Below are 24529 nucleotides of genomic sequence, written 5' to 3'. Positions count from 1 at the left end.
CACATAAATCCAAATCAATATCAGGTCGGGACAATATTGACATTTGAATCCATTTTTTTTAATGACTAAAAGTTAATTGTGTAAACATTACGTGTCTCTAACACGCATTTTATAGTCCTAATTAATTTTTTAAGTGAGCAGTCATTGGCCACGTCAGCTGTCACTCACCGCACCCGCGTCGTGGACACACCCCTCCACCTGTCCATCCCTTTCCTCGCGTGGCTCTCCGCGCGCATGCGTGTCCCCTTGAGTGTCGACCTCGTGGGCGTGTGTCCGGAGCGGCACGGGAGCGCGCACGTGCCTCCGCTCACGTGTGCGCATCGTGACGTGCGCGCTCACGAGAGAAGCTAATTGCCGTCTGACTTGATCTTCCTCCTCCTCCTCATCGTCAGCGTGGAGGCTGCGGCAGTGCGAGGACCTGGCGAGCATGCTGGCGGGCGAAGAACAAGGCGGGAAATAATCTTTATTTTTTGATGTTTATTTTTATTTATTTTTTTGATGTGGTGACGTGCTTGGTGGAGGCGACATGTCAAACTCTAACAAGAGCAAAAAGGACAAAGAGATCCTTGCGGACTACGAGAGCCAAGTGAAAGGTAAGGCGGGAATCTTGCAGCACACGCACGCGTACGTGCCCGGCGAGCATCGTGGATAACGTCACGAGTTCATCCTGAGTGCTGCATGAAGCTGGAGGTGTTTTTAGGGGTGCGAGGCTGTCTGGGGTTCAGGGTCATGGGGGTCGGGTGCTATCGGGTGTTCCTAAAGCCCTCACCCCACCCTTTCTATTCAGAGAGCACCATGGTTACCAGCCTCCCTGCATCATGTGCCCTTTAAGAAAAAAAAAAAACACACCTGCTAGGACGTTAAAATGCCATGATGATGACCCCCTCCTGCAAACATCCGCCCACCTCCCACGTCCACTCGCACCCATGCTCATTCCTCATTCCATTTTACATGGGACATTACGGCTTTCATGCAGTCAGTCAGTTGGACAGAACACAAATAAAAATCATCTTCATTCACAATTCCAGATGGCCTTTTTTTTTTTTTACATTTCTCAGCACCCGACCACATCAAATAATCAATCATGTTCTCCGACAGATTATGCATGATGCCAATGCATGGAGTTAGCATTTTTATTTTTTTTGCAGGGATTCTTTGTGTATGTGTGCGGGCGTGCGAGCGAGCGGGGATGCCCTGCATTGAAATGACCACTCACTCAGTCACACCAAATGAGAAGCGCACTCCTCCACCCCTCCGCCTTGGAACATAAAGCTCTTGTAACTATGTGCCTCCCAAGTCTGCCTCCTTGTGCCGCCTCGTGATTGGTGGAACGCTGGAGGCGGCGTGTACATACATCAGGCCGGCCAGGTGGACCAGAGTGCTGAGAGGACCAAAAGAAAACCCCTGAGCTTTTACAACACATCCTACTAGTGCGCTTACTAGAGGAGTAAAAATAAATTGTTGCACTGGAAGAACATCTTACTTACTAGTAGGCATGTAATGATACCGGCAATATCGTGATATCGCGATATTCAGTCTCCCAATATATCGTCGTCGTCATGTCACGATATTACAAGCACATTACAAGCAGCACATCTGTTAAAAAAAAGTCAGGTTGATTTCCATTTGTGCAGTACTAACACCCCCTGGTGGCGAGTGTTTTAGTGCAGTTTAATTTTCACTTGGCATGTTTTGGCCCTCAACACATTCACTGCCAGTCCAGCAAAAGCTTTGACATTGACGACTTTTTCCGTCAATGGCAGTGAATGAGTTAAAATCCAGGCTAATGGTCAGATGAAGGGGAAAGTAATATGCTTGTGAACTGAGTCAATATGTGGAGTAAGTGCCTCAATACATATATTTTTATTATATATATTATTTTTATAATATTTTTCATTGCTATATAAGTACAATATATATATATATTTTTTTAGTATGAGCTTTTTTTTTTTTTTTTTTTTTTTACAATATTGTGACATTTTTCTTTTATATTGCCAAATTTATATTATCGTATTGAGGCCTTCATATCGTGATAACATCGTATCGTAATGTTTGGATATCGTTACATCCCTACTTACTAGTGCTGTTTTTGTTTTTTACCGCAACCATTATGAAATTTCTGTGCGGCTTTGCATCACGTACTTTTTTTCTAGTAGTGCAAAATTGCACTATGTGGCCATGCCGCCGCCCCCTTGAAAAAACACTCACGGCGACGATAGTGGGAGCGGCGGCCAATCAGTAGAGTGATGATCCAGCAGGTTTGCGCCCTGGTGTCCTTGGACCCCGGTTGCCACGGTAACGGAGCCATTTTTCACTCCATCCAACTTTACACGCGGGAAGTCGGCGACGTTGTGATCCGCCGGCCGGCCACATGTTTCCAACCCTCATCAATCAATCCAAAACATTGAACAATATCTGTGAAATAATAAAAAAAAACATGTTATTTTAACTGCACATAAAGTCGTTCTTTCAAATGAAAATGAAAAGCAGTGCCTGACATTTTCAGACCTCTGAGGAGGGAGATGAGATTGGTGGAAAAGATTAGTTTATTTTGAAGGGATCAACCGATCTCCTAAAATTAAGGAAATGGGAGCAAATATATCGGTCAGCCGATCGATCGGTGCACCCCTAATTCAAACTATTCCAACTTCAATTTGTTCAGCTCACATGTATGGAAATACGGTGCCGCTTTGAGATACAAGTTCACCCGACGTTCTAGTTTTTATTTATTTGTTTCGCTTTTGGCAACACATATTTAAAGCGATTCATTGAGCCATTTTAACAGTAAGAAAATCATATTTTGTCTACAATTATTGTGAAAACTTTCATGAATAATTACAGGTAATACCTTTAAAAACGATTTTTTTCACTTGATGTCAACTAACGATGACATCACTGGTACTCAGGAAACAAGTAACGACCAATCACGGCTCAGTTTGCTGACCAAACCCAGAAAAATGGGTGAGCCGTGATTGGTCGTGACTTACTTCCTCAGCAAATGTGATGTCATCTTCAGTCGACAGCAAGTAGGATTTTTTTTTTATGGTATTAATTGTACGTGAAAAAAATAATGAAGCTTCCAAATTAATTCTAGACCAAATATTCACTTTTTACAGCTGAAAATGTTTCAAAGTATCCCTTTACAACAAGCACATTGCGTCAAGTCTGCTAGCTTAATGCTAACACAGAATGGGAAATGCCTTAGACGGGCTCTCACAACTAGCATAAGAGTTGCAGCGTTATAACAAGAGATGTCACAATTAATTGACAACTAATCAATCATGTTAATTTTGATAATCGCCTAACCTTTTGAGCCAATGTTGAACTTAATTGTCCAAATCCTCAGAAGTTCACCCTCTCAATGCTAATATTTTCCCATTTCTGTAGTCCATGAAAGCAGACAAATTTTCAAAATAAGACATTTGCAAACACCTGCTTTTATTTTGAAAATCACAATGATCAGCATTTTTGCCGATTTCTTGATGGGAAAAATGACAAATATTACTGCAGCTTAACTGGGGAGTTGTGAGCGTCTTCGTATGTTTGTATTGTATAGCCCCCTGGTGGCTACGGCGTGCATACAACACAAGGAGCAGCACAATGTCCACTGAATTGGACCAAAAACTTTCATTTAATTATGTTATGATGATTGAGTACGAACTTATAGAGTGCTATTTTTTATGATTAAAAAACATTCCAAATGATTTAGTTTTGTTTTTTTTGTTGAACAAATGAAAGTTGTATCTCAAGGCATGGCTGTATTTGACACACAAATGCAGATATTCCATATTTGGACACCATCTCAGCACATTTTCCCGCCGTTTCCCACTTCAAGTCGGGCGTTCTCCGTTTCACCAAGTTAACGAATCCCTCACACGAAGACTAAAAGACTCGATTGTGACACCAAAGCAGATCAAGCAAAGCGCACATGCTTCAATTAACACTCAAAACGAATGCTTATCTGATTTCACTTCTTCTGGACACAAAGCGCTGCGACAACAGTTGACGCGCTAACGTGCAAACGCATGACAATGTGAGCATTACAGAGCCAAAGATGGAACTCTAAAAGCATTTTTACACAAATGTGGGCTCGCCAAGCTTCAACAGTCAAAAAAGAAATCATGTTAAGTAAGTGTTGGGAATTGACCTTCATAAAATATTGACACAAAGTTACCCTAAAAAAGAAACACATGAAAGATTCAAAAAGTGCATTTGGAGGCTGCAAAGTGGTCACGCTCCAGAAGACAAAAGCGCGAAGCGTTTGCTAAGCCAAGCTACGATTACGCAACGCTGGGTGATTTGGACCATTTTACAATTTCTTTCAAATAGTTCAATAAAAAAAATGAACAAAAAAAATGCCCTTGTGGCGATTAGGAAGGAATGAGTTTGAAATTATTCATCATTCCTTACTCTCTTAATCACTCTTAAGCAGGATATTTAACTCATTCACTCCCAGCCATTATCACTGAATCAGTCGCTTTCACTCCCAGCTGATTTACTGGATTTTGACTGATTTTGCAAGGCCCACAGAATATTGTGTTCTATTGCTATAAAAACATGGAACCTACCAAAAGAAAGATTAGTCTCTTCTTTCACCAGAAAAAAAAAAAAATATATATATATATATATATATTTCTATCTGTTTCCATTTTGCAGCAATAAGCATTAGAATATAGCTAAGTTTCATCATTATTCACAAATCTGTTTAAAACAGTGGGGAAAAGAGCTTGTTGCAACATGGCCCTTGTTGATCTCTTATACTCTGCTGCCACCAGCTGGCCGTTTTTGTAATAACTGCCATTGCTTCAAGCATTCTCTTCAGTTCAGAAGCTGCATCAAAGTCTTGTGTATGCTCTAGCATACAAAAAGATAAAAAAACAACAACGTATAAATATGTCTTTGGGAGATTGGTAATATTTAAAATAGAACGTATTTATACGTTTTTGGGAGCAAATAAGTTAAGTGTACTATACAGTAGGGATGTAACGATATCCAAACATCACGATACGATATCACGATATGAAGGTCACGATACGATAGAGCTCCTTTTTTGTTGGCCAGGAAATGGAGATGAGATAAGGTCACAACCCCCAAATAATAGATTGGCCGCCTGTTCATGACAGGTCACAGACAAACAAGCATTCACCCCGATGGGCAATTTCCTGGATTTGAACCCTGAACCTCAGAACTGCGAGGCATGTGTGGTGGCCACTAGGAGACTGCACCAGCCTCCTCGATATTCACATTGAAGTCATTGTTAGTGAAAAGGCGGATGCGGCAGATCGCATTCCCTCACCGTCGTCACCTTCGCCGTCACATGCTTCACACACTGAGTGGTTGCCTTGACAACAGGTAGCAGAGTAGAGAGGCTCCCTGAGGATTCAGTCTGTGTGAGGCTGATTGTGTATTCCGTCCGCGCCCGCTGTTGGAGACGGATGCATCCCGACCAGCCAAGCGTGCCGTCGGCATTACAGCGCCAACTGGAGGACCGCGGCGAGCGCGCGCGTTTGTAATGAGATGTGCTCCAAGGTGACTCGTGAGATGGACAGTCTCGCTCAGTAATTAGACGGATTAACAAGAGTCCAAACTTGACTGACGCGGCACAAACTAGTGAAACCAAAAATTAGGTCTGGCGAAAAATGCACAGTATGTCAAATATGTGCATCAATCTGTTGATTTTCAAATGGCAAAGGTGAAATATTGACAAATGCTTCTATTAATGAGCTGAACGGGTTCAAGATGGAATGAATGTTGAAAAATGCGGAAGGAGGGCATCAATATGGTGAGTATCGGAAATAACCTGCCGATTTGAAATCCTACTGCAAAATCAGAACAAACAAGTTATATAGTTAGAATGGTTTGAATCGGTTGAGTGATGTGGAAAGAGGCGGCTAATGTATAAAATACATTAATTTATGCATTCATTTTGTCATGTGAAATATAGAATACATCCATCCATCCACCCATTTTCTGAACCGCTTGCTCCTCAAAACGATCGCAGGGGGTGCTGGAGCCTAACTCAGCTGGCTATGGGCGGTAGGGATGTAACAATATCGTGATATCGTGATATTAAAACTGCCACAATATCGTCGTCGTCATGTTCACAATATTTAAAAGGAACACATCTGTTAAAAAAAGTCAGGTTTATTTCCATTTGTGCAGTTCTAGCACCCTCTAGTGGCTAGTTTATTAGTGCAATTCAATTTTCATTAGGGATGTTTTGGCCTTCTATGTTTAAAATCTATGCTAATTGTCAGATGAAGGGGAACCGAATTTGCTTGTGAGGCGATACATTTTTTTTGTTTTGTTTGTTTTTTACAATATTGTGATTTTTTAAAATATCGCCAACCCCCCCACAATATTGTGATAATTATCGTATCATGACCTTCATATCGTGATAATATCGTATCGTGATGTTTGGATATCGTTACAACCCTAATGTATAAAATACAATAATTATTATGCATTCATTTTGTCATGTGAAATATAGAATACATCCATCCATCCATCCACCCATTTTCTGAACCGCTTGCTCCTCCCAAGGTTCGCGGGGGTGCTGGAGCCTATCCCAGCTGGCTTCGGGCAGTAGGCGGGTTACACCCCGAACTGGTTGCCAGCCAATCGCAGTCAGTAGAAAATATCAGCATGTATTTGTCATTTTGTCATGGAAATATAATATACAGAAGTTGGAATGGTTTGAATAGGTTGAGAGATGTTGGAAGCTAATGAATAAAATACATGAATTTATGCATTGATTTTGTCATGACATGACGTGAAATATAGAATACAGTACTCGCAAATGTGAATAATAGTTCCCAACATATCTTGTTGAGTTTTGTGTTTATATTGAAGTTGGGATGATTTCAATTGGGTGAAAAATGTGGAAGTGGAAGGAGGAGTTCAGTAGAAAATATCAGCATGTGTTTGTCATTTTTGTCATGGAAAACGTAGAATTCTGAAAAAGGCGGAATTTCAGGAATGCAAAAAATTGTTCCCCAATATGTCCTGAATTTTGCGTTTATATTGAAGTTGGAATGATTGGGAAGGCGTTCATTATAAAATGTCAGAATTTATTTGTCATTTTGTCATGGAAAATGTAGAATATTGAAAAATTGCGGAATTTAGGGAATGCAAAAAAAAAAAAAAAGGTCTCCAAAATAGGGGAATATATTAGCAGTTGGAATGGTTTGAATCGGAATTAAAATGTGGATTGGGTGTGCCAAAAAAATCGATTCATAAAAGAATAGAGATTCTCATTTATTAATCGAACCGAATTGATACTATTATCCAAAAATTGATTTTATTTAAATTAGAAATGAAGAAGGGGAAAACTCAACTCAACTCAACTCAAGTTTATTTATATAGCAGGCAGTTGTAGCCCACATGCTGTTTTTGTGGAAAAAGGCACTTACAATACAAAATTAATAAATGTAAAAAAAAAAAAAAAAAGACACTTTAATGTCTCTATCATTTTGTCTTGCAAAGCAGACTGTCGTAGATCATGACAATGTTGTGCATATCTGTAAATTGAAGCAGAAATCATTTGTCAATCAAATAATTTTGAATCGAAAATCGTTCGAATCGAGAATCGAAAATTGATTATGAATCGAATTATAGACCCAAAAATCGTAATCGAAACGAATCGTGAGAAAGTTACAGATTCCCAGCTCTAATGTGGAAATGTCTTTGGAATTTCAATGGGACTTGTCATGGAAAAATCGAATTGTAGATAAACGCTTTCCAAGATTTGGTTCACATTCTCAAGCTGTAATGTTTCGAATCCGTGCTGAAATGTGGAAGGCAAAGTGTGTTGAAAAAGTATGAATCCATTTTGCAGCCGAAGAATAGTGACCACAATTTGGGATTTGTGCGTTTAGATGTGCGAGCCCAGCTGGTGGAGCAGCAACGCTGCTTGGAGCAGCAGACGGAGATGCGCGTCCAGCTCCTCCAGGACCTGCAGGACTTCTTCCGAAAGAAGGCCGAGATCGAGACCGAGTACTCGCGCAACCTGGAGAAGCTGGCCGAGAGGTTCATGGCCAAGACGCGCAGCACCAAAGACCACCAGCAGTACAAGTACGAGAACAGCCGGATCAAAGTTCTCCTTCCGATCTGATCCGACCGACTGACTGCAAAACCGCCTCTTTGTCTGCTTTCTTCTAGAAAGGACCAGAACCTTCTGTCACCGGTCAACTGCTGGTATCTGCTACTCAACCAGGTGAGTGGATGCATTTTCCAAGGCAACTTTTCAAATCTCAATCTTCTGTCAAAGTTTCCAATACTTCGCAAATTCCTGCGGAAATTTCCCGCTGCTTGGAACCAAAAAAATTTTGTTGCGTGTGAGTTCAGGTGAGGAGGGAGAGCAAGGACCACGCCACGCTCAGCGACCTCTACTTGAACAACGTCATCAGTCGCCTCACGCACATCAGCGAAGACTCGGCACGCCTCCTCAAGAGGGTCAGCTTCGTCATTGTCATCATCATCTTCATCACCATCAAAAGGAATGAATGAAGCTTTACGAGTGTCTGCTTGTTTGCACTGCAAATTTGAATCCAAATTGCAAAACAGGCAGTTGCAAAAATAAAAAAAAATAAAAAACGACAGTGAAATCTCACGAAAACCAAATCCTTACATAATGCAAAGAAATATTTCCCAATAGAAGCAATGCAACTCCAATTAATCCGTTCCACACACCCAAAAATATGAAAAAAAAAAAAGACTTGAGAATAACTAGTTTGACACACAAAAACAGTGTGAAATAAATATCAACGTATTAATTCATGGCTTGCACTCTGAACTTTCTGTGATATTGTGTCCAAAATGGGGCTCAACAGACTAAAGTAGGGTTGCTCAATTATGAAGAAAATATGAATCACGGTTAATTCAGTAGGAATTGAAATTGCGATTAGGACAATCATTAGTTTTTTGGTACAATTGGACAAAACTTTATTTTATTTATTTATTGAATTACTTATTTTAAAATAAAAAAGGTACAATATGGCGATTTTGTAATTGTGGAGTGTCATAGTTGAAATTGTAAGTGAATTTCGATTATTTGCACAGCCCTACTGTAAAGCGTATTATTATTATTATTATTATTATTATCAACTCGTGGTAAGGTCTGCACAGCAACACTCGTTTTTGTTTGTCCAAATGCGAGCAGACAAATTTTATTTCAACATTTAATTCAGTGATTCTTTAGTGTACCACTAATGGGACTAGTTTAACTCATTTGCTCCCAATAACGTGTAAATACGTTTTAAGTGTCCCAAAGACGTATTTATACATTTTTTGTTTGTTTTGTTTGTTTTATGCTAATGCATCCAGAAGGCTTTGATGCAGCCTCTCAACTGCAAAGAACGGTTGCAGAAATGGTAGATATTACACAAACGGCCAGCAGGTGGCAGCAGAGCAAAGGAGATCAACCAGGGCCATGTTGAAAAAAGCTCAATTACTTACAATTTTAAATAGATTTGTGAAAACTGATGAAACTTATCTCTCTTCTAATGCTAATTGCTGCAAAACAGAAACAGATAAAACATACTTTTTTTCCTGATGAAAGAAGAGACTTTAATCTTTCTTTTGAAAGATGCTTTTCTAGCAATCGAACACAATATTCTGTGGGCCTTGCAAAATCAGTCAAAATTCAGTAAAACAGCCGGGAGCGAACGGGACTGCTTCTGTGAAAATGGCTGGGAGTGAATGAGTTAATAATCACTGGTCTAAATGAGACAAAGAAAAAAATGATCGTACAGATAGTGAAAGCAAAATGGTTAGTAGGCGAAAATGACTGAGTAAAATTGTGAGACTAAATGTATTTCTTGCAAAACCAAAGTCATGTACTTGAAATTTAGCGACTTGACACGCACAGCAACTGCCAAGTTTAATTTAACTCATTCACTGCCTTTGACGGAAAAAGACGTCAAATGATGCAATGCATTTTTGCTGGGCTGGCAGTAAATGTGTTAAGACTTGAGACTTAGCCCCGGTTCGCATCTTGCTCTAAAAGTGAAAACAATGTGCTTTTGCTACATTAAAAAAACATTTCCATCTTTTATTCATCTTGTGTGCTAAGCCGGGAACACTCATCCTGCGCTGAGGGAAAAGTCATGTCAGTTTTACAGCTCTCTGCTGGGCAGCTAATTAAACACGCACACGCGCACGCGCACCTCCCCGCCTCCTGCTTTAGCTCATCGTCTTCATTATTAATCCTCCCCCAACCAAAAAAAATAAAAAATCCTCGACATCATGACGACAACATGTGATTTTGGCCACTGTGATTTGACTTGATGGCGTATTTGTGTGTCTTCGTTTAGAGCAAGGAGATCATCTTCCAGCTTCAGGAGGATCTCATGAAGCTTCTCAACGAGCTCTACACCGTAAGTGCCAGCAAACACATACGCACGCACACAACACGCGCGCTGACTTCCAGAGTGGAAGTTAGCAGCGTTCCTCCAATTGGACCCTCGTCAGCTTGTTGCTTCTCCTCACATCTCATGCAATGTTAAGGCCACTCCATAAAGACGCAACCATTTCAGGTTCATTCTTGGAATATTAGGAATTTTTTTTATCTAGTGAAAAAAAAATCAAAAAATTTGACTAATATAAACTTCAACTTTATTTTTGTAAAATCCTAGTTTCCTCTGTTGATAAATATCAAAAGTTTTTCTGTAAAGTTGAAACTATTTCTTCTCCAAAAATTTCAACATTAAATATTGATTTTTTTTCTCAAAACAATTCAAGTTTAATATGGTATTTTTGTTGTCAAAACGGTTAGTTTATTTTTCCAATAAAGTGATTCCTATTCTTTTTCTTATGATTTTCTTTTTAATTGAAAATCAACTTTATTATTGTAAAAGCATTTTCTCTGTAACAAAATAATGATGTGTATGTTTATACATTTGAAATAATTAGGGATGAGCAAGTAGTAGAACCGATACCATATATCGGCTTGGGGCCGATACCCAGCCTTATTTCAAAGTATTGGTATTGGCGCCAATAGCCGATACGATACCAGTATTTCCCACGAGTATTTTCCCACCTCCAAAGGCATGTCTGATAGATGTCCATTAAATGATGTAATTTATATGTACAGAAATATGAAAAGATAATGAAATTATCATTCATTGCAGCAATTTGAAGAAAAATGCTGTATTTGAATATATACTGTAGGTCTTTTAAATTATCTATTTTTTTCCCTTTTTTTTTTATGGGGTGATTTCATGTATCAAAAGTATTAGTGGCATCGGTATCAGGGACTACTCCAGAGTTGAGTACTCGTACTGGTATCAGTCTGAAAAAAGTGGTATCAAACATCTCTAAACATTTATTTTTTTTGCCTCAAAAACATTAAACGTCACTCTTTGGGGAAACTTACATTTTATTCTTGTAACATTTAGATGTTTTTTTTTTTTCTCTAGAAAAATAAATTGTCCACAAGAAATCTTGTTGTATCACTTGAGCAGAAGGTTCAAAGGTGTTAATTTGGCGTCGCCTAGGTAATGAAGAGCTACCACATGTACCACGTGGAGACCATCACAGCCGAGAGCAAGCTGCGAGAGGCCGAGCGGCAGGAGGGTCGGGTGAAGGGCATGTCGGGCGGGGGCGGCGCCGCCGAACCCGTCTTCGGCCTGCGAATCGAGGAACGCCACCAGAGGCGCAACGCCGCCCGCAAGATGGAGAAAATGCGCGAGAAGGTACGAACGCACGGACGGACGTCATCGACAGCCAATTTGCCGCCAATTTAACACACTTGCTTTGGCTTCCTTCAGAGGAAGGCAAAATATTCGGAGAACAAAGTGAAGACGCTGAAAGCACGCAACGAGTACCTGCTGACTCTAGAGGCCACCAACGCCTCCGTCTTCAAGTACTACATACACGACCTGCCCGACATCATCGACGTGAGTTCCCTTCAGCTGCTAAATACACAAAAGCGGCAAAACACTTTGGACAACAAGGGAGGAAGCAAGGATGATGAAAGGATGGGATGAGAGCAAAGAAGGAAGGAAGGAATAAAACAGGATAGTATGATAAGGAAGGAAGGAAAGAAGGGAAGGTGGCAGGATGTGGTAGGCAGGAAGCTACGGACACCCTAAGGTGACATGGTAGGAAAAAACTAAAACCTTTCCATTCTCTCGCAAAGATTGCGTTCGTTCCCTCGCAAAGTTGTTTTTTTCACCTACCTGTCGCCATAAACACTTCCAGGGGTGTCCAAACTTTTTCCACTGAGGGCCACATAGAGAAAAACACATTCATTGCCAGACAGCAAAAAAATGCATCATTTGACGTCTTTTTCCGTCAATGGCAGTGAATGAGTTAAACATGGTAAAAATCAATGAAACAATTATAAATTGTTGATATAATGTACAGTTACTTATTGAAAACTGCTAACAGTCACAAGGCAAATAGTGACTCCTGTGTGCCACTATAATAGATATGCCTCTCCACTGAGCAGCAGCTGATCCCAACTTGACATTCTGAACCACAAGAACAATCGGTCGTCAACTGACCACACTTAACAACCATTAATGTGATGTTTTCACTTTTTTTTCCATCAATAATTAACCATTAATTAATGTGATGTTTTCACAAATTGGACGTTCACACTAAGAAACAAGTGGATGAAACTATTTTTATTTCTGGAACTGAATTATTAGCTTCAAATTTGTGTCTTTGCATAGCTAGAAATGTTTAATCCAAATAAACAGCATTGAAAAATTATTATTATTATTATTATTATTATTATTTTTGTTAGTATCATTTTTTTTTAGTAAAAAAAAATAATAAAAGAATGAAAAAAAAAGAAAAATTATTTTTAGTATTTGCCGCGGGCCGGCAAAAAAAATGCATGGCGGGCCGCAAATGGCCCCCGGGCCGTAGTTTGGACACCCCTGCCTTATGGGCTCCGTAGGAAGTGAAGGGGGGAGAGAGGAAAGAAGGGTTGATAGTTGGCATGAAAAAGCTAATGATGGAGTGAAGGAAATGGGTTATTGCAGTAATAATTCATCAAATTTATATAGTGCTGATTTGGACAATAACACAGCAGAGAGTATAAATGTCAACAAAACTACAGAAACCGGGATTAAGGAAAAAAACAGTTTGAACAGGTGGGTTTTAAGGAGAGTTGTGAAGTTTTTGAGGGAGTTTGTGTTCCCAATGGGTTGTGGGAGTGAATTCCAGAAGGTGGGAGGTGAAGGGTCTGGATTTGAAAAGATGGAAGGAAGGTCGGTAACAAGGATGGTATGAAACGAGTGAAGGAAGGGAGGCAAGGATGAAGGAGTTCAGCATGGAAGGGTGGAAGAAAGGAAGGAATAGAATAGAATCTTTATTGTCATTGTAACGTACGACGAAAATTTGATAGAAGGGAGGCAGGAAGCCATGACGGAAGACGGATGGAAGCAAACAAGGAAGGAAGGATGCAAGTGAACGGGTGAAAGTCCGCCCCTTTTGGTAGCATGTGTAAATGCTGTGTTTGGGTCCAGTGTTGTGACCTAGGGTACCACTCCAGTCTGAGCCGAGCTCTGAGGACATACCTGTCGGCCGAACTCAGCCTGGAGGCGTCCAGGCGTGCCGGTCTGGAGGTCCTGGAAGGCGCCGTGGAGGGTCTGGATCCGGCCCGCGACCGGCAACGTCTGCTGGGCCTCTACCCCAGCGCCTTCTGCCCGCCGCCCCGCTTCAGCTTCCAAGCCCACATGGGCGACACGGTCGGTGCAGGACGCCCGCCATCCGATCATGTGACGTCATCTGATCCGGTCATGTGACGTTTGCGATGGGCTTCCTGCCAGGTGAGCCAGATCGCCTCTCAGCCGCAGGTGCAGGCGGAACTCACCCTGCGACTCACGCAACTGCAGACCCGCCTGGCCTCACTGAAGATAGAGAACGAAGAGGTCAGACGCGACGTACTGTAGGCAGCGCTAATGAGCATGAACAACTTGAAACCTTGGCGGGTTGATTCGTGCATCATGTCCCCGGATTTGGTCCGCAGGTGAAGAAGACATGGGGGGCCACGTTGACCACCCTTCAGGACATGACTGTACTGGACGACTACGACGTATCGCAGAGCTTCACCCACAGTCCCTCATCCGAGTCAGTCAAGTCCAGTGTGTCGGACGGCTACCTGAACAAACCCAGCCTGGCCAAGAAGCGAGCCAACCAGCAGGAGACAGAACTCTTCTACTTCACTGTGAGACAGGCAAAACTTACAGACACGCCAAGACCATCAGAACGGAGACAAACTCAGATTCTGCCTTTTCGTCTTGCAGAAATTCCGCGAGTACCTGGAGGGGAGCAACCTGATCTCCAAGCTCCAAGCCAAACAGGACATCCTCAAGAAAGCCATAGCAGAAGGTGACCTACTGCACTCGTGCAAATTAGACACTTCAGCATCTCCCAAAACAACCCCTCCACCCGTGTACTCAGATTTAACCCGCTTTCTGTCCGGCAGGCTACAAAGCGGAGCTGCTCACCACCAGGTAAGATTCTCACTCCCCATCTCAGCTATTGACACCATTTCAATGTGAAATTTCATCTTTCAGTCGCGGGCGCAAGAACTCGCACAGCAAGCACCAGGTAGTCTTCGACTCCACAGTGAATAAGTTCTTGATAGATGTTTTCATCATGCCATGAGGAAATTTAATGCCAGCGTGTTGACAGGACTCAGGCAAAGCCATACCTCTGCTAGTGGAGAGCTGCATCCGCTACATCAACCTCCACGGTAAGCTGAAAAGTTACTGTGGTGAAAATCAAACGCAACTCAAGAACTCACTACATTTGTGTAGCAACAGCGTCACTTGGATCACCAGGAGAAGTGGCAGTAAAACAGGCCATAATGTACATGTCAGGGAGTGGGCAGGAGAGAAGACTACCGGTAGTTGCGTACAAGGTGCGCTTTAACCAACTGTAAAATAAGTCTGAAGTAGAGAAAAGGTATGCGTCTCTGGAGCCACATATGTTTTTTTTAGTCCCTCTCCTGTGGCTTTCTGTGGATCTCCTTTAAAAAAAAAAAAAAAAAAAAAAAAAAAAAAAAAAATAAAATAAATAAATAAAAGAATGACCTTTTTTTTTTTACATAATTATTATTATTTTTACATAATATATAATGTAAATTAATGAATGATTTAGAGAAATAATGAATACTTAAATATTCAAAAAATGTCAGTCAAAATGTTTTAATTGTCAAAAAAAAACAAAAGACCAAAGGTGGATGAAAAGTTTTGTTTTTTTTAAATTACCTCTCCAATATGTGACTATAAAATGTCCAAAAAGGAACAGGAAAAGTAGAAAATTACCATAAAATTCCATGAAATTGCCAAAATTGTCAGAGAATATAATCTTTTAAAAAAAGGCAGAAAAAAAACGTTCATGTCCAAAAATAAAAGATTACCAAAAAATGCCTTTAGAATTGCAAAAAAAAGGCAAAATAATGTTGAAAATATAACTGTAAAATGTCCAAAAATTGAAGGAGACATCCCAAAAATGACCATTAAATATCCACAAAATTACCCCCCCAAAAAAAATCAGAAAAAAAAAATGATAGCAAAAAAGGCAAGAAAAATCCCCCAAAATAGCTGTTTAAAAAAAAAAAAAAATGAGTATAAAAACAGAAGAAAACCGGTACCTTAAAATTGCCAAAAATGTCAGAAATTTGACGAAAGATAGAAGAAAATGAACCTGAAAGTATCGGATTCTGCATATTTTTCCGTTATGGTGAAGCTCTAATTAGCTCTTGGGCCCTCAGTACATAACATCATAATGTTCAAATGTTTTGCGGCTCCAGACTGATTTTATTTAGTTATTTATTTGGCCTGAAATGGCTCTTTCGACAGTAAACGTTGCATCCCCTGGGGTAGGGGAATTCCAGATTTTCTAGTCTGAAAGGAAAATGCTGTAGAACCTAGAAAGATAATGCTGCAAAGTCTTTCCATCCGCCGCAGGTCTCCAGCATCAAGGCATATTCCGGGTGTCCGGTTCTCAGGTGGAGGTCAACGACATCAAGAACTCTTTTGAGAGAGGCGAGTGTCGCTTTACTCGGAAGCGAGCCAGGATATTTGTGGATTTTGACGCATGGTCCCCCCATCCAGGTGACGACCCGCTGATTGACGAGGAAAGCAACCATGACATCAACTCGGTGGCCGGCGTCTTGAAGCTGTACTTCCGCGGCCTGGAGAACTCGCTCTTCCCCAGCGAAAGGTTCAACGACCTCATCGCCTGCGTCCGTAAGTGTCGCTTGATATTCAGAACCGTGAGCTTGGCTACATCTCGGTTCTAAATGGGTGTGCACACTTGTGCAACGGCATCATCTCGTGGTGTGCAGGTATGGAGAACCTCTACGAGCGAGCCCAGTGCATCCAAAAGATCCTTCTGGGGGTCCCGAGGGCCACGCTGGTGGTGATGCGCTACCTCTTTGCCTTCCTCAACCAGTAAGTAGCCCCTCCTTGTTGCTCCTGTCCAAGCGCAGCCTTTAAATCGGGGTTTGTCCTCCAGCCTGTCCAAGTACAGTGACGAGAACATGATGGACGCCGGGAACCTGGCCATCGTGTTTGGGCCGACTCTGCTGCCCACCCCGGACGCTCTAGACCAGGTGGCCTGCCAGGCGCACGTCAACGAGGTGGTCAAGACGGTCATTCTGCACCACGACAACATCTTCCCCGATGCCAAGGAGCTGCCGGGACCGCTCTACGAGACCTGCATGACCGGCGAGCAGTACTGGTGAGAGCTTTCCCAAACTTCATTTGTATTCCTTGATGACCATCTGTGACTCGTTTTCATTAGTTGACGACAGGGAAGCTAACGGTGGGGGTGGGGGGGGATTTACAATCAATTTTCTGTCTAGTCGAGTCAATCTACTAGTGCGTGCTTGTACTACTAGTATATCTGTCCTACTATGTATGCTAATACATGGATCGTAACTAATTAGAATAAAACTGCTCAAAGGGTTTTCCATAGGGGTGTGCCAAAAAATCGATTCATAAAAGAATCGAGATTCTCATTTATGAATCGAATCAATATTAATATCCAAAAATCGATTTTATTTAAATTAGAAATGAAGAAGAAGGGGAAAAGGAAGTTGTAGCCCACATGCTGTTTCTGTGGAAAAGGGCACTTACAATACAAAATGAATAAATGTTTAAGAAAAATAAAAAATAAAAATAAATAAATAAATAATAAATAAATAAATAAATAAATAAAATAAATAAATAAAACACTAACTCATTCACTCCCAGCCATTTTCACAGAAGCAATCCCGTTCGCTCCCGGCTGTTTTACTGGATTTTGACTGATTTTGCAAGGCCCACAGAATATTGTGTTCAATTGCTATAAAAGCATGGAACCTACCAAAAGAAAGATTAAAGTCTCTTCTTTCATCAAGAAAAAAAAAAGTATGTTTCTATCTGTTTCCGTTTTGCAGCAATTAGCATTAGAAGAGAGCTAAGTTTAATCAGTTTTCACAAATCTATTTAAAATTCTAAGTAATTTAGCTTTTTTTTTTCTAGATGGCCCTGGTTGATCTCCTTTGCTCTGCTGCCACCTTCTGGCCGTTTGTGTAATAACTACCATTTCTGCAACCGTTCTTTGCAGTTGAGAGGCTGCATCAAAGCCTTCTGGATGCTCTAGCATAAAACCAAAAACCAAAAAAACGTATAAATACGTCTTTGGGACACTTAGAACATAAAAAAAACGTATTTGCACGTTATTGGGAGCAAATGAGTTAATGTCTCTATTTGTCATTTTGTCTTGCAAAGCAGACTGGAGTAGATCATGACAATGTTGTGCATATCTGTAAATTGAAGCAGAAATCATTTGTCAATCAAATAATTTTGAATCAAAAATCGAGAATCGAAAATTGATTCTGAATCGATTCGTAGACCCAAAAATCGTAATCGAATCAAATCGTGAGACAGTCAAAGATTCCCAGCCCTAGTTTTCCATACAACTCCATTTTTCGCCACCCGTTATTATTTTGTTGTTTCTGTAATTGCGCTTTTTGTCCTAAACTGTCGTGAATACATCTAATTGTCCTGTAACATGTACATACATGTAAAATTTCTTACAAAAATAACAAAAAAAAAACCTCTCCCACTCCTCTATTTCCCACAGTGAAAGTCCATTCAGCGAGCCGGGAGCTCTGGAGGAGACAGCCGGCACCGAGACCCAGACTAGCGACGAGGGTACACGGAGATCTGTTGCCATGGCAACTACAGCCATGGCGACATCCCTCCCTCCTTCTACCACTTTTTTGTGTGTGTGTGAATAAAAAGACTTGAATGCGGTCTCCTCTACAGAGGGCGAGGCGGTGGAGGCGGTGGCGAGGTTCGACTACGTGGGGCGCTCTGGCCGCGAGCTGTCCTTCAAGAAGGGGGCCACGCTGCTGCTCTACCAGCGAGCCTCGCACGACTGGTGGGAGGGGCGCCACAACGGCAACCGGGGCCTGGTGCCGCATCAGTACATCGTCGTGAAGGACAGGCGAGTGCCGGGCCTACGTACGCGTGCTCGCCTTCGCCCAAGGGTCGCTTCGTTTGACCGGTCCAGTCGAGTCGTACATAAAGAAACGTCTCAATCCTCGCAACATGGCAGTCATGTTACCACGGCAACCTGCAATTCTCATTCATTCCACAGAATCAATGTTCAAATGCACTGGGACCACGCCCCGCTCAGCTGTCAACTGTCAATCAAGTACCACGACGAGTCCTGGAAAAATGCTGACACATAACGTTATAGAAAATAAACATACGTGGATGTGAGAATGAGGAGTCAATCCTTTTACTGAACCATTTATGCATTAGTTATTTTTTTTTCGCCAATGTAATTCTTCCCTTTCAGAACTCATTAACCCCCAAATCAAACAGACACGTTTGAGCCACAAAAGTATATCCGTTTAAAGCAGGGGTGTCCAAACTTTTTCATTTGAGGGCCACATACAGAAAATCAGGACGCAGGGGCCACATAATGTTATGAAGAGAAATTGTGTTTAGTTCTAAAAATTGTACAAATAACTTACTTGTGCTTTTGCGTATTTAGAAAAATGCTACAGTATATAAACCAATTTATTCCAATTTATTTGTAATATGGCAGTAGGGTTATTATAGTTTTGGAAATTTTCATTTTAGTTTTTATTTTGTTTTGAGTTTTGTTTTTTTAAATTTAGTTAGTTTGAATTAGTTTTCAAGGTGGGTCTTTTAGTTTTTTTTTTTTAATTAGTTTTAGTTCTTTAATAAATGCTTAGTTTTAGTTTAGTTGGTTTCAGTATTAGTTTTAGTTTTTTTTTTTTTTTTTTAACTCATTCACTGCCTTTGACAAGTATACTTGTCAATTGTATTTTTTAGAGCGGTGCTAAATGGGGGCGAATCTGAGCATGCTCCACTGTAAATATCAAACTTGGAAACAACTTTACTGATGCCCAACCACCGGTAGATGACATCATTGCCCCATTTTATAGGAAATAAAGACAGTTTCAGAGTCCATGGGAGAAATGGCTGTATTTTGGCAAACCTACATTTTTCTGCTGTCAATTATAAAAGAACGGGACGGGACAAAAAGTAGGGAGTCTATTCTGTTATTTGGTAGATTCGGTTTATATATAATTATTGAATGTAATATCACGTGAGTATTTGAAATGTAAACATTTTCTATAATGACTGGCAGTGAATGAGTTTTAAATGTGTATTGCTTGTGCGCAATATTTAAAAAAAACAACAACACCATGGACGCAATGTCATTATTCCGGTTTATATCAAAATAAATCTACTAAAAATCACATTTAAAATCATCCCCAAAGGCTCATGCATTAAATTTATTATCAAAGACTAAAACAAATGACATTTTTGCTGTAATTATAGTTAGTTTTATTTTAGTTTTGTAAACATAAAATGTAGTTTCAGTTAGTTTTCTTTTTTTTAAAAAACATCTTCGTTTTTATTTTATTTCGTTAACGAAATTGTTGTTTTGAAGTTTTGTTTTTTTCGTTTTTTAGTTTACTAAAATAAACTTTAATAGCACCTGTGTTTTTCGACACCCTCCCTTCTTACTTTGACTATCTCCAAACATGTTTGTTTTTATTTTATTTGAACTGAGTGAAATGCCATTTTTGGCATATGTCGTGGGCCACAAAAAAATGGACGGCGGGCCGCAAATGGCCTCCGGGCCGTAGTTTGGACACCCCTGGTTTAAAGCCTACGATAGCTGGAATATATCCCATCAGATGGTTGGGAAGCATCCACGTCAGTGCAAATTCCTGGTTGTCCATAAGTCGAACGAAGAAAAAAAAATGACGTGCATGCACTTGTGGCTGACAATGAGGTACTCCCAATCAGCCACACAAGGGCTAAGCCCCGATCCATACCCCTTCTTTTCGATGCCTGGCCCTCTCGCCTTGATGTGTGTACACCTACAGCCGACAACAAGGCGTTCTACAGCAGCCACTATATTTTTAGGGTGTAGGCATCACTAGTTAGATAACTGCAGGTTGCAATGGCGGCAAATAACTGCTGAAGAAATCTCTGGCTTCACTGTCTCAATTAACTCTTTGAGCGCCAAAAACGTTTTATGACGATTAGTAAAATCACGATGTATGCCGCCATAAACGGTAAATGACGTCAACTACGTTTTGTTTTTTGTTTTTTTAAATCAATGGGCAGTGCAATGTCAAAGTGCACCGCTGCCTGATCAATGGGTTGTGGAATCAAAAACTCTCACTAACTATAGCCAGCAGATGGCAGCATTACATCGCTTTTCAATGGGCTGCAGGTGTATGAAATTACAATGAAATGTGATGAAATCTGATGAAAATTGATGAAAGAGAACGTTTTCAAGGATGACGGAAATGATCAAAGCCTTTTTTGATAACGTATGGCAGTAAAAGAGTTAATGAAATCACTTGCTTCAATTTTGTCACAGTCGCTTAGTTCAAATTTAAAGGTTAAGACTTCAGATGTCTATATTTGACTTTTGAGACTCACTCACCTCTGGCTAAACGGCGCATTGACATTTGGAAATGAATCAGATTGGCCGAGCAGCCTCAGTGGCTTCTGATGAACTCCCTCCTCACTAATTACGATCGATCACTTAATTGACGACTGCTCCTGGCTGACGGTTGTCCTATTGTGTCGATTGGTTTAGGGGTGACGCCATGTCGGACACGTTGAGCCAAAAAGCCGACAGCGACGGTGGAAGCAGCAGCACCGAGGACAAGAGGTCCACACGAGACCTATGCTCACCCACCGACATCCGACCGCCCGAGTCGTATCACAGGTAATTTCAAGATTGGCCTGAGCACAAAATGAATGAATGAATTTGCTTTCCATGCCATTCCACTGTGGCAGTCATAGGCGGAAGCGAACCGAGGGTTTATTCCGCCGTCCGCTGGGCCGCTCTACTGACTGCCACGGCAATGGGGCGGCGATGGAGCGCAGCTCGCCCCCGGTGACGGGTCACTTCAGCCCCCGGGACCTTCTGCTGGGGCGCGGCCAGGGCCCGACCCCGCCCCCAGACAGCCCGGAACGCCGGCGCCGCTCGGCCGTGCCCGTCGGCCGCCGCGATTCGCTGCGGAGGCCTGAGGATACGCCTGTCCGCCGCTCCGGCAGCAGCCAGCATGGCTTCGACTCGCATCGGTCGAGGGCGGCCGACCCCGGCGCACTAGCTCAGGTATGCTACCTTGGGGGTTAAAAATGAAGGACCTTTTTTTTTTTTTTTTAAAAGAAGAAAATGTAATGATGAGCCGGGAAAAGGTCGGTTGAAAGGCAGCGTAAATATGGCATGTCCATAGTGAACACGGTACAGTCTGATTTTGTCCCCCCGGTGCAGGATATCGAGGAGACAGTGACCGTGGCCCTGGGGGACTTCCGGCTGTTGGAGCGCCAGGGCCGCAGGCCGGCTCCGGATGTGGTCCTGGATACCCTGGATCAGGTGAAGAACGGTCCCCCGGCCCCCTGCTCCTCTGAGTCCCCAAGCCCCCACAGCACGCCAAGCACGCCAGGCACCCCCGGCACCCCAGGGACCCCCGGCACCCCGAGCCCTCTCGGGCCCCTTAGTCCCGTCAGCCCTCTGCCGGGACCCCCACCTCGGCCGGCCAACCCGTCCCCGGACGCCCTGGGTTCCTTCAAGCCTGTGGCGGCCGCTCGGACGGGGGTCCCGATGAGGCCCCCCACCCTGAGGCCCAAGCCTGCCGTGCCACCCAAGAGCAGCACACCGCCACTACCCCCGCCACCGCTCGACAAATCCTGCACCATGTGAGCCAAACTGGGCCGACTGCAAATGGGCCACTAGAGGAGAACAGGGTACCACCAAACATTTTGAGGGTAGAAACTCGGCCGAGTGAGGGTTTGAAATGTGCTCCTGCATCTGATATAAGATGAGAACAATAATAATAATAATCATCATCATAACTAGAGAATGCAATTTTCATAGAAATTGCGTGTGAATGCTGAAGAGCTGTACTGCATTAGAATTAAGTGAAATGTAGAATGTGAGAAGTAGAAACAAATATATATACTGATTTATACATTATTTCCAGTGGTACCTTGACTTGTGAGTAATCACTCGTATCTTAAATAAACTAACCCTATTGAAAAGAATAGAAATGTCTTGATTATTTTCCCGCCTTGAGTTTGGCCACTCGCGAGTTGAGGTACCACTGCACAAATATGAGAATTGCTGAAATTAGTGCAATTAATGATGATTTCTCTACTATTTCTATCATGAATATTTAACAAGTATGACAACATAAAGAGTAACCTGAGAATGTAGAGTGAATGCCCTGAATTAGTTTTCAAGAATTCTTTACACCCATTGAGAACAGTGGAACGATTACGTGACATCAAACATTTTCAACATTTCCGCATTCATGTGAGAATTTTTTTTTTTAGTGGGATTTGGAGAGCGTGAACAGCGCTTACCTATTTATCATGAATAAGATCAATTGAATACATCGAGAAAATACGTCGAGTCGAATTTGGAGGGTTCTTTTTTTTTTATGGTGCAAAATAACATGAATGCTCTTCAGTATTCACCCACTATTACTATTTGTGTGTTGTCAGGTTGCTGTATTCTTCTTGTTGTACAGAAGCATTTAGCAGGCGTGAGCTAGCCGTGCTAATAGCTACATAAGAGACCTAATGAGTAGTTCTAGTCAAGTGAATGTTGGACTATGGCAGGGCATGATGCTCTCATTTTATCTTTAGTATTATTTATATGGGATTTGTTTTCTACTCAGTTCTGCTGCTAAAACCCACGGGGACGAACACAAATGTCCAGCTAATTACTTAACGAATGAATGTTTTTAATGACTGTTCATCTATTGAATGTTACTTAAGAACTTTAAGAGCCTTCTTCTTTATGGGGTGAGAGGGACGTTCATACAGGGTGCCACGCTTGGAGGAAACTTTTCTGGTGTGTGTGTGTGTGTGTATACGCACGTGCGTCTGAGTGTGTACTGCTTGTCTTGGCCTTGTACACGCAGATCTTCTAGAATAGTGATAGGCGATAGATTATTCATGCCTGGCTTAAGTGCCCGAACACGCGAGGGCAAGCTGGAAAACTAGCATGCCACTTTCTAGATATGTGCGTGCGTGTTAAAAAGGTTTACCTACACTAAAGGTTCTCAAACTGTGGTCCCAGGGCCCTCAGGGGAGAGTAATATAATATGCGATAAATTGGTGTAATATTGAAAAGTGCATATGGGGGATGGGGACCTTATGACCTTATTTTAGCTTTGAGCCAATTAAAAGTGAGCTCTGATGTGGGGCAAAAACAAAAAACAAAACACGATGTTAAGCAGCCAATTTTTTATTTTTTTTTAAATTTTTTTATGTGACTGTGGTGATCGGGAGGAAAAAAAAAATACCACAAATAATGGGTGGGTTCTGCAAATTAAAAATACAGTAAAATAGTAGTAAAATAAAATAAGTAAAATAGTAAAATAAAATTCCACAAATAATTTATGCCTTATAATAATTTATTTCTGTCAACATGTAGATGTGGCCAAGAATTGTCCATCCATGTCAGTCAGTCCCACATTTCCTACAAGAGTCCTTTGAAGTTAAAAAATAAAAATAAAAACATGGTGTGTAGCCTGTAACCTGGTGAAACAGAAGATAATGATCCCAGGGGGTCCCCGGACCCAAAAAGTTTGAGAACCTCTGCACTAAACTCACAAGTTAACCTTAAACTCACAGGAAGTGAACAGGGTGGGGCTCCGTGTTGAAAACGCCCCCCAAAAAAAACACTTTAACAGCACAGCGAATGTGAATGTGAGAACGAGAGAATGTTAAAGTGCCTTTTTTTTTCATGTTTTTGGGCGGGTTAGGTTTTGGGCTTCAGGGGGTTTAGAGCACACACGCATGCCCAGAAGGAAGCGCTGCAGCACTCTGAATGAAAGAAATCCTTCAAACCGTCGCTTGAGTTCCCACATTAGCCCATTGTAACTTTTTTGCACATTGACCTTGTGTAGGATTCCGTAGGTATGTACTCAGCATGTAGCATCATCACATGTTGGTGCAAGGGGTGGGGTGGGGTGGGGTGGGGGGGGTGGGGGGCTAAG

The 24529-nt window shown here is 41.7% G+C and overlaps 1 protein-coding gene across 1 annotated transcript; it reads left to right on the top strand.

Annotated features, from left to right (window-relative positions):
- Positions 1 to 219: 219 nt before the first annotated feature.
- Positions 220 to 24487, top strand: LOC144003891 (SLIT-ROBO Rho GTPase-activating protein 1-like). The gene is made up of 23 exons (XM_077500559.1): positions 220 to 593; positions 7878 to 8073; positions 8161 to 8215; positions 8347 to 8454; positions 10314 to 10376; positions 11496 to 11693; positions 11769 to 11897; positions 13479 to 13700; positions 13782 to 13883; positions 13982 to 14179; positions 14259 to 14343; positions 14441 to 14468; positions 14532 to 14565; positions 14650 to 14710; positions 15930 to 16007; positions 16077 to 16211; positions 16310 to 16415; positions 16480 to 16704; positions 18094 to 18164; positions 18279 to 18459; positions 21112 to 21243; positions 21315 to 21636; positions 21796 to 24487. Exons 1-23 carry the CDS (start codon positions 527 to 529, stop codon positions 22222 to 22224), a joined length of 3225 nt encoding a protein of 1074 aa, XP_077356685.1. The 5' UTR covers positions 220 to 526; the 3' UTR covers positions 22225 to 24487.
- Positions 24488 to 24529: the final 42 nt, after the last annotated feature.

The sequence above is a fragment of the Festucalex cinctus genome, chromosome 16 (genome assembly GCF_051991245.1).
Source record: "Festucalex cinctus isolate MCC-2025b chromosome 16, RoL_Fcin_1.0, whole genome shotgun sequence".
NCBI classification, from domain to species: Eukaryota; Metazoa; Chordata; class Actinopteri; order Syngnathiformes; family Syngnathidae; genus Festucalex; species Festucalex cinctus.
This window is presented reverse-complemented; position numbering and strand designations above follow the sequence as displayed.